This window comes from Danio rerio, chromosome 21, assembly GCF_049306965.1.
Source record: "Danio rerio strain Tuebingen ecotype United States chromosome 21, GRCz12tu, whole genome shotgun sequence".
NCBI classification, from domain to species: domain Eukaryota; kingdom Metazoa; phylum Chordata; class Actinopteri; order Cypriniformes; family Danionidae; genus Danio; species Danio rerio.
The window spans coordinates 7,175,001-7,186,061 of record NC_133196.1 but is presented as its reverse complement, the minus strand read 5'-3'; the positions used below and the strand labels follow the sequence as shown (position 1 = coordinate 7,186,061).

Here is an 11,061-nt window from a genome sequence, read left to right as displayed (position 1 = left end):
AACTTTCTGTTTTGTGTGTTTCCCCAATATGCTCCGTGCGAGAACAGTGTGCGGATTTACGTTCCGCTCTGTTTTGTTGTCCGGTGATGTTACTATTATTATAATAAATAAAATATTTAATATGCTCTATATTATAATTTAATACATTTAAAGTTCGGAAACATTAAGATTTGTTACTATTTCAGACAAAAGGCTTCCGATTAAGTTACCATCCTGATTATGATGTGTTATGGTTTATCAATGTGCATGCTGTTTACAGAGACCTTATAAATACAGTATATTTGTGAAAATTGTAATAAGCTTTACTGTAAACTTTACAATCCGTGATGAACAGAAACTTTAAACCAATCTTAATCTTAAGATCATTTTATGTGACTCATTAAGGCAGTATAATGAAAGAATGACAATATAATAGCATCATAATGCAAGTATGCAAATTGCTGTCGGAAGTGGTGTTAGTGAGGCCAGCAGGGGGCACCCAATAATGCCCCAGTATAGTGAAGGGGATTCTATACTGCTCAGTGAGTGCCGTCTTTCGGATGAGATGTTGAACCGAGGTCCTGACTCTCTGGGGTCATTAAAAATCCTAGGATATCCTTCGAAGAAGAATAGGGGTTTAACCTTGACATCCTGGCCAAATTTGTCCTCTGTCCATCATGGCCTCCTAACCATCCCCATATCATAATTGGTTTCATCACTCTGTCTCCTCTACACCAATCAGCTGGTGTGTGGTCTGGCGCAAAATGGCTGCCGTCGCGTCATCCAGGTGAATGCTGCACATTGGTGGTGGATAAGGAGATTCTCCCTTATGTGTAAAGCGCTTTGAGTGCCCAGAAAACTGTTATATAAAAAATGTATTTAATTATTATTAATTAAATTATTATTAATTATTATTCATGTTTAATGTAATTATAGTAATTTTAACAATTGAATCAGGCATTTTAATCAGAATATGAAAACATACTGTATCCTAAACACATCAATAATAATAAATGTTATGTCAATAATATTAAATGTTATGTTATGTTGTTAAAAAGCAACATTTTTAAAGGGGTGGAGGCATGAAGTGAAGTGAACTGATGAACGGGTAGGAAGATGGTTGCCCGTAGAGTTCAGGGGGTTGGGGGGTGGAATTCCAGGAGATTTTTGGGAGACAGAACAATACGGGAGACTCCCAGGAAAAAGGGGAGTGTTGGCAGGTAATGCTAAAATGTCGTCCAAACGCTGCTATTTTCACAGAGCTCGTTCTGTTTCTGTATTTGGTCTTCCAAAGGACACAATACAAAGAGAAGTGCTTACGGTTTAACTTTAATTATGTTCCAGAGAATTATAAAAATATATAGCTAACATTAGACAAAGGAAAGCTTCCAGAATCTCCCCCAGTTCAGTGCTGGATTCAGCTAAAAACTCCTCCAACCATAACAGACGAAGCTGTGGATTGTGAGCCACAACCTGTAAGTATTTTTATGTTGTAGCGAGGACGTGAACAAGGATGTAAACAGCAGGAAATGCTGTTTGGCACCGCTAAAATTTAGCTACAAATCTAAATATTTATCAGTCAAACCGCTGTAAACACCCACAACCTTTAGCAGTGCTGCAGTGTGTAACAACGGGGCTGACACAGAGGGATCCATTTGCAGTATATTTATTAAACACAGTTTAATAAAGACAAGCACACAGATGTAATGCGTGTGCAAACTCACATCAAACACAATAGTGTTACGTAGCAGGGTTGAAGGCAGGTAATCGCAGTATGAGTGTTCAGGCATGGGTCTGAGGCAGGCGGCGAATATCAAGGTCGGTGTTCAGGCTAGAGCGGCTTGGATCAAAGTTGATAATCAGGCAGAGGTACAAGGCAGGCGGCTGGCAGGACGAGGTCGAGGAACAAGGCAAGGTAAGCAACGGGAAAGCAGGCAGAGTAGAGAAACGCTCAGTAGTGTTAGCCGGGGCAGAACAAGACGTCGCCATGACTGAGTGTGTGTGTGCTGCTTATAAGCGTGAGCGTGGATGATCAGGTGGATGCACTTCAGGTGTGCAGGCTATCAGTGTAAGTGGATGATGTAATGGTTAATAGTCCGGGGATGGTGACCTCTGCTGGCCAGCGAGGGGAATGACTGGGACCGAGTCGGTGACACAGTGTCTCTCTATGTGGACGCTTTTCTTGCGTTTACATCTCATATAACAAACTCACACAAGATATAAAAATGTTTCATATTACTTACACATGCTTATTCCGAATTATATGAAACTTGTCAGATTTTATTTTAGAGAGCAGGCGTGAAGTCCAGCCGTGTCCTCTTTATTTTCTAATTCAGGCACAAACTGATAGGGCTAACAGCTACTGCTTAAAAGCGCATAGGGGCGTGACGTGGTGACATGAAGCTGTTCCAGGAATCACAGGACATTATGTTAGCTGACCAATCAGAGCCTCTTGAGGAACTAGGAAATATGACAGTCGTTTGTATGTGAAGTAGCTGTATATAATCAAAGTAAGATATTCGATTTTCTACAAGTGCAGCGTGAGCACACATTGCTTTGCATCTTATAAACACAACCAAGCCTTAAAAATATACTGTGAACCCCATTTAACATTTTAAACTAAATACATTATTAAAACTACTTTATTATTTTAGGGTATAGTGCTCTTTTTAACCATACTGACACCTCCAATTGAATGAATTAGCTGCGCAATTAGCTAAAAGGTTGCTAACATTGGTTTTTATGTACGAGCAATATACATTACATACATACGAGTCAATATATTGTTCATTGTGACAGTCCTATACATCACTAAAAAACTCAATAAACAGTCCCACATTTTTGTAAGAAACGTAATTTTTATTATTAAAGACGTCTATATACAGTGATCTATATATTCACTTATTAAGTTAGAAACAAAACTAGTGCAAAAGTGTCTACAAATCACCGTAGCGAGAGAACTGTGCGCTGTCATTATTTCAATATTAACATAATAAAAGCAGAAACTAACTCAAACAACTGAAAGATTCACATGCACACTTCATCCACGCTTATTTTCAAACCCAAACGGGCATTCAAGCACTTTCTTTAAGGGGCAAAACCAAACAAATGAAAATGAATTTACAATAGGGAGAGTAACACAGAATATTCAATAGCAAAAATGTGCTCGACTCCTCTGTTAATAGATAAATAAACAACTATAGGGTCATACTATCAACTATTAATGTGTACAAAAATAACTTCTTGTTGACAGTATGACAAATACCCATGTGCGTCAGAAAGAATCAGTTTAGACTAGATTAACTATATCATATATATACTGTATAGGTGTGTGTATATAGAAATATAAACAAAATGCAAAAGTGCCATGCAGTGATGCTTTAACCAGTAGTTTTCTGTAATTAACCAGTTACCTTTCTGCATTGTTCTCTCAGAAATGAATACAGATATTTTTGGTGATTAAGAATGGAAACTGATTAGTAATTTTGCACACCGCAGCACTTGTGTGTCTGAGACAGTATTCAATAATCTGAATACTGTAAACGCAGTACGAGTTGCATAGTACTATAATATAGTCATATAATAATACAAAGATAAGAAACGGCCCAGTGAGTCGGAGTTACAGTGGAATGATTTAGAGCGGATTTAAAGACAACATGAAAGCAAAACTCTCCTTATTTCCCGCTTTCTCAGACTTTCTCTGGATTTGACGTGAGTAATCTGTTCATAACTTAACATGCGTCATCTAAAGTCATCTTCTGTTACTGTATCCACTATTGAACAACATTCGATTTCCCTTCAATAAAAAAAAACGACTATATGCATTTAAAATGTTTAATTCATGAGATATTAGTATGCATGATATTAATAAATATCATATTATTAATATTTATATATATTTTTGTATGTCTGCATTTAATCATAATAGGCTATACAATATATTTATATACACAGTTAAAGTCAGACTTATTAGCCCACTTTTGAATTTTTTTTTTTTAAATATTTACCAAATGGTGTTTAACAGAGCAAAGAAATTTTCACAGTATGTCTGATAGTATTTTTTCTTCTGGAGAAAGTCTTATTTGTTTTATTTCGGCTAGAATAAAAGCAGTTTTTAATTTAAAAAAAAAAAATTTGGGACAATATTATTAGCCCCTTTAAGCTATATATTTTTTGATAGTCTACAGAACAAACCATTGCTATACAATAACTTGCATAATTACCCAAACCTGCCTAGTTAACCTAATTAACCTAGTTAAGCCTTTAAATGTCACTTTAAGCTGTAAATAAGTGTCTTGAAAATATCTAGTCAAATATTATTTACTGTCATCAAAGCAAAGACAAAATAAATCAGTTATTAGAAATGAGTTATTAAAACTATTATGATTAAAAATTTGTAAAAAATATTTATAAATAAACACTATTGGTTGGGTTTACGGAAGGAGGAGAATGGGTCAGTCGATTGGTCAGTCAGTCAGTCAGTTGACAGCGGCCTCTGGTGGATTTACATGAGAAGAGCAGGCTCGAATGGCACTTTGATCTGAATGGAAATTTAAGATCTGAAAAAGTGTATGTATATATATATATATATATATATATATATATATATATATATATATATATATATATATATTGAAATATATACAATCTAAAAATGTAAATATCTTTAAATATTTGAAGTGCCTTCTGGAATTTTCCTCTACAATGAGCATTTTTCTCAGCTTCTTATATTTGTATTAAGTTATTTCATGTTAAAGGCTATGAAAGTAACATATTCTTTGCCATAAAAGTCAAATAACTGAACCTACACATAAATGCTCATTTTAGGAAAAAAATTCAGACGGCACTTAAAGGTTTTTGCATCTGAACTCTTCATTTGTTTTCTTCTGATAATGGGTCACTGTAAACTAAGACTAAACATTTATAAATATATTTCAAATGTTTTGCTTTTCATCAGATAATTAAGTAAAATAAAAAGAAAGGATTAATATTTATTTATTGCTTTTTTCAAATATTTTTTTGTTTTTAATTTAATTTTCAGCATTTAAAAGGTATTAAGTACGTAAACCAAATACGTTTCAACGGCCCTTTTTCATTAGATAATTGGTTACATTAAATGAAATAAACATTTACGTTTGCCTTTCTGCTGAATTGTCCTCGTCACACCATAGCAAGAACTAAAACACATTACGAATTTGATTTCATGTTGTCTTTAACTCTAGTTCAGTTACAGCTGTTTGAAACCTACAGGTAAGTTTGTTGGAGCAGGGTTGGAACTAAACTGTGCGGGGCTTCGGCCCTCCAGGAATTGAGTTTGACACCGCTGCTGTAAGGGATGGGTTTAGGAGTAGGGCCATATAATCAGCATTTTTAACAGTGTAAAACACATTACGCCTATAGAGAGTCCTCATAAACCACCAATACCAACATGTGTGTCTGTTTCAGTATGCAGATCTGTAAAGCTGACTGATGTTCACTTGTGTGTGCTTTTCAGCACACAGGTCTATAAAGCAGTCTGATGCTCATTTGTGTGTGTGTTTTCAGTAAACAGCTGTCGAAAGATGTTCATTCGTGTGTGTGTTTTTCAGTAAAGGGTTGTGTAGCGCAGCCTGATGTCCATTTGTGTGTGTTTCAGTACACAGGTGTGTATAGCAGTCTGATGCTCATTGTGTGTGTGTTTTCAGTACACAGCTGTGTAATGATATTCATTTGTGTGTGTGTTTTTCGCTAAAGGGTTGTGTAGCACAGTCTGATGTCCATTTGTGTGTGTGTGTGTGTTTCAGTACACAGGTGTGTATAGCATTCTGCAGTCTGATGCTCATTGTGTGTGTGTTTTCAGTACACAGCTGTGTAATGATGTTCATTTGTGTGTGTGTTTTTCAGCAAAGGGTTGTGTAGCACAGTCTGATGTCCATTTGTGTGTGTTTTCAGTAAGCAGCTGTGTAAAGATGTTCATTTGTGTGTGTGTTTTTCAGTAAAGGGTTGTGTAGCGCAGCCAGATGTCCATTTGGGTGTGTATGTTTCAGTACACAGGTGTGTATAGCAGTCTGATGCTCATTTGTGTGTGTGTTTTCAGTAAACAGCTGTGTTCATTTTTGTGTGTTTTTCAGTAAAGAGTTGTGTAGCGCAGCCAGATGTCCATTTGGGTGTGTATGTTTCAGTACACAGGTGTGTATAGCAGTCTGATGCTCATTTTTGTGTGTTTTTCAGTAAAGGGTTGTGTAGCGCAGCCTGATGTCCATTTGTGTGTGTGTGTGTGTTTCAGTACACAGGTGTGTATCGCAGTCTGATGCTCATTTGTGTGTGTTTCAGTACACAGGTGTGTATAGCAGCTGTCCGCTGAAGAGTCTGCGCTTGATCTCCTTCCACAGCAGGCTTCGCTCTCTCTGTGAGCCCTTCATGAATCCGCGGTTTTCCTGCGCGCGGCGGGACAAGTACGGGATCACCTCGTTTACCGGCCCGTACGGCACATATTTGTACACCGGAAAACCAGCCTGACCTGTGAATAAACACACACACATATTTCATTCATTCATTCATTTTCTTTTCGGCTTAGTCGCTTTATTCATCAGGGGTCACCACAGCAGAATGAACCGCCAACTTATCCAGCATATGGATGTTACGCAGCGGATGCCCTTTTTTAAACTAGACTTTTTAAGCGCCTGGTTGTGCGGATGAGCATCTGTAACACCATCTGTTGGTTTTCTCTGCACTCACCCAGAGGGAAACTGATCTGGTCACACATTCCCAGCAGCTGCCCAAAGTAAACCTTATTCTCAGTGGGAGAGAGATTCATCTCGTTCATCCTGTACAGAAAACACACGTGTACACACACACACACACGCACGCACAAACACAGAGTCAGATCAGGTACTAAGCAAAACAAACCCATGTTTTGGCCTTTTTGCTGAATAATCTAAAGTATATTTGCAAATATCTTACTGTATAGCATCCTACAGTGAGTATTAAAGAGCCCATATTATGGGTTTTTGAAAATTCCCCTCCATGTAGTGTGTAACAGCTCTAAGTGAAGTGAAGTATCCAGCTAAGGCTTAAATCTGTTAGTGTACAGTGTTTAAAACTGTTGATTCATCTATAAAAGAGTCGACTCATAGTGCTTCAAACGAGTCGCCTTGATACCGATTCATTAGGTGTTTTGCCATGACGTACGAACGAAACCAAGTTATTCACGTGCACGCGCAAACCCGGGAGATTTCAAACCTGAGGCCCCGCCCTCTGACGCAGAAACCCAGACACACACACACACACACAAACACACACACACACACACACACACAAACATGCCGGTCGATTGAAGTCACACTGCAGATGGATATATTGAGTCTCTACCCAAAGATGAAACCTCAGCATTATAGCCAAGCAGTTGGAAACTACTGGAAACTTCTGGAAACTACATGCTACAAAGAATACTTCATCAGCGTTTGTTAAAGGAAGGATCAGTAAAGAGTAACTTACTGATGGACGTCAGGATGGATTTTTCTTCCTCCATTTCTCAAATGTAAGTACGTGCGATTAAAGTTGCCTCGTTGACTCGAGCTTGCAAATGTATTTAGTTGTGATTTGTTACTTGTAACCGCGTGTACTGTATCAGGTTAACTGGCTATATTCTCTTACCGCGTGCAAAGTCACGTTAAAAACACGACGCGTGCTGCTTTGTTAACGGAGCTCCGTGAACGAGGAGTAGTGTGTGTGTCTGTGTGTGCGTGTGCGCGCGCTGTCGTCCGGAGGTGTGTGTAATTGTGTGTGTGTGTGTGTGTGCGCGCGCGCGCACGTTGTCGTCCGGAGCAGGGTTAAGTGCGTGTGTGTGTGTGTGTGTGAGCAATATGTGTGTGTGTGTCTGTGAAAAGAGCAGAGTGAGTATGGCGAGTGGATCATAGAGTGAGAAGCTAGGAGATCTCCTCAACTGTTTTTGGAGTTTTTGCTCAATAAAATAGTTAGTCGTCTGAATTTTCAAGTCCATCGACTGTATTTACATTGACCCACTGGCAGCTAAACTCCACGCCTACACTATCGAGCTGTATGAACTGTGATTACTTTTATATTGCTGATTAGCTGTTTGGCATTTCACTCTCTGACTGAAGGCAGTCGACCAATCGCAACAGACTGTCATCGGTCCAATCAGCGCAGATTAGCTTTGAGCTAAGGAGGGGTTTGGGAACAAATGAATCACTGGACGATTCATACGGGAGTCGCTGGGATAATTAGGTAAAAATAAATGCAGATTATAAGACCATGAAAGTGTTTTTTGACCTTGCATGCATATTAGACTGTTGTTGGAGACCCTTACAACCAAGATATGACCCTATTTCATGTATAATATGGGCTCTTTAATGTAAAGGCAAGATCTGTAAGGGGTGTGCCCATTGTAAATAAAATAAAAAAATTATAATATAATAAAATAAATAAATAAATAAATATATATATATATATATATATATATATATATATATATATATATATATATATATATATATAATAAGAAAATTGGGACTGATCTAATGTATATGAACATATACCTTATTATATAGTAAGGTGTAACGGATCATGTGTCGGAACACACGTTACCTGCGAATTAATAAAATGTTTTACTTGTAGATTAATCCTAAATTTGTAACGATCACAGAGAGATCGCCTCCCGCGTCATTCAGATCACATGAAAGCATTTAGGGTTTCCTGTAAAATATAATGATGGATTAAGATGTGGTGGCTTATTCGTGATGAGGTGGGTTTCTTAGGTTATTAAAGGTGTTTTCTGTCACTGATTGTTTAGTGTGCATTAATGTGTTCAGTGTAAGCTGCACGATTAATCATTTAAAAAAAATCGGGATCTGAACATAAATTATAAATGATGGTGATTTGCATATGTTTATTAATCTTAAAAGATTAAGTCTTTAGTCTTTTTAGCTATTTATGAAGTTGAAAACAGTCAAATAACACAGACGTACAGGGATGACAGTTTATACCTTAGTTAAAGGTTGTAGGTTGTTAGTTGTAGGTAGCAATTACATTATTTATCCAATAGGTGGCGACAACCAGCTATTAAAAATAGGCCTCTAAATAATTAATCAAAAATGATCATCTAGCAATGAAACATGAAGTTTTATGAGTGAAAAACTGCATAATTTATTATAAAATGTTAATGGGTTGTACAGATAATAATGTTAGATTTCTACATTTAGCACTTTCAGCAACAGCAGTAGTAGCAGTGAATTTTTCACTGTACTGAATATTTTAAAATTTATTTTTATTCAGCTGATTATTTTTTATAAATTTTATTTATTTAATTTATTTTTATAATTATTTTTTAGGGGTTTTTACCTTTAATGATAGGACAGTGGAGATTTACAGACAGGAAAGTATGAAGATCAGAGAGAGGGGAAGGATCGGCAAAGGACATCGAGTCGGGAATCGAACTCGGGGCGACGCCAGCACCTGGGTGATATATCGACACACTAACCACTAGGATATTGGCGCCGACTCATTTTATTTTTAATAACATAACAGGTTCTAAGTTCTGTATGTTAAATCAAAAGTTTCTTGCGGTACTGTTTTTGTAATAAATGGAAAGTAAATTACATTTGTCTCCTCCCCTTTTTGGCTGATCCAAAAAATGGTCCGATCCCTGACTAAAAAAAACCTTATTGTGATCTAAACCGTGAGATTTGTGATCCGTTACACCACTAATATGTAGTATCCTAAAGGAAGTATCAATTTGAAGGCAAGATCTTTAAGGGGTGTACTTATTTATGTAAAAATAAATAAATAAATAAATAAATAAATAAATAAATAAATAAATAAATTACAATATAAAATAAATAAAAATATAATATGCAATAAAATAAAAAACATAAAGTCAGCATTTTCCAATTATGATTTTTCCAATAATGATTTTTGTAAGAAAAACAAGCCCATATTAGATTAAATTAATCAGCACCAAAGCCAAAACTAGAACTAATGTATTTTGATCAATATATTATTGTATAGTATCCTTTAGAAAGTATTAAGTTAAAGGCAAGATCTTTAAGGGGTGTACTTATTTATGTAAAATAAATAAATAAATTACAATATAAAATGAAAAATATAATATGCAATAAAAAAAAAAACATAAAGTCAGCATTTTCCAATAATGATTTGTCCAATAATGATTTTTGTAAGAAAAACAAGCCCTTATTAGATTAGATTAATCAGCACCAAAGCCAAAACTAGAACTAATGTATTTTGATCAATATATTATTGTATAGTATCCTTTAGAAAGTATTAAGTTAAAGGCAAGATCTTTAAGGGGTGTAGCCTTTACGTAAAATAATAAAAAAAAGTAAATAAAAAAATCATTTCAACACTGTAAATTCAATAAACAAATACACACAACACTGTTCCAGACTTACTTCTCCAGTGTGAATTTGACCGTGTCCTCATTGTGAGACGCCACCATGACGTTTGCCATCCGGTTGTGGTTGATCTCCTCCAGAATGTACTCCAGACACCTTACAAATACAGATAATGCTTATTAAAAGCTTTTAGGGCTCGATCAGTGACTGAGACAGTAGAATAAAAGACGTTAATCTCAAAATATGCGTGTTTGTTTGCAGCAACAAGTCAAAACATTCCCTGCGCAATGTGTTGGCATATATTTATACCGCATGACGCAAATAAGTGATTGACAATAATGAGCAAAAACATGCTCAGGTAAACAGGCGTGTTTTGTACTGAAAGCACGGTATTCATTTCAGACAAGAGAGAGAAACTGAATTAAATGGTACATTGTGTTATTAAATATTTGTCAAATGAGACGAGTTTGTTCTTAGGTGATACTATTTGTGCTAAAATAAAATGTATAATAAATTTTTAATCCTTTTCTTTGGAGTATAACAATATAATATAACCACCATGCCGCTCTCTGGCTTATTTTATTATGGTATAATTTATTCCTCTTACTTGTGGTACATGTTGTTGGTGGCCTCGTAGTCAGGATTGATGGGGTCTTCGTAGCCGATCTCCGACGCTCTGGATCTCTCCTGACACATGTACGCTCCTCTGACCAGCTTAGCGCCGAAATACCAG

At 36.3% G+C, this 11,061-nt stretch overlaps 1 protein-coding gene across 2 annotated transcripts in view; it reads right to left on the bottom strand.

Annotated features, from left to right (window-relative positions):
* Nucleotides 1-5,173: 5,173 nt before the first annotated feature.
* Nucleotides 5,174-11,061, bottom strand: part of prodha (proline dehydrogenase (oxidase) 1a) — a 33,410-nt gene continuing 27,522 nt past the window's right edge. For both annotated transcript variants that reach the window (XM_005160994.6, XM_002665870.8), the window contains 4 exons: nt 10,936-11,061; nt 10,386-10,484; nt 6,697-6,785; nt 5,174-6,478 (listed from right to left, as the gene is read on the bottom strand). The exon at nt 10,936-11,061 is cut by the window's right edge and continues 50 nt beyond it. In XM_005160994.6, coding sequence (XP_005161051.2) covers nt 6,288-6,478; nt 6,697-6,785; nt 10,386-10,484; nt 10,936-11,061 — 505 coding nt within the window. In that variant the 3' untranslated portion in view covers nt 5,174-6,287. The remainder of the gene's footprint in view (nt 6,479-6,696; nt 6,786-10,385; nt 10,485-10,935) is intronic.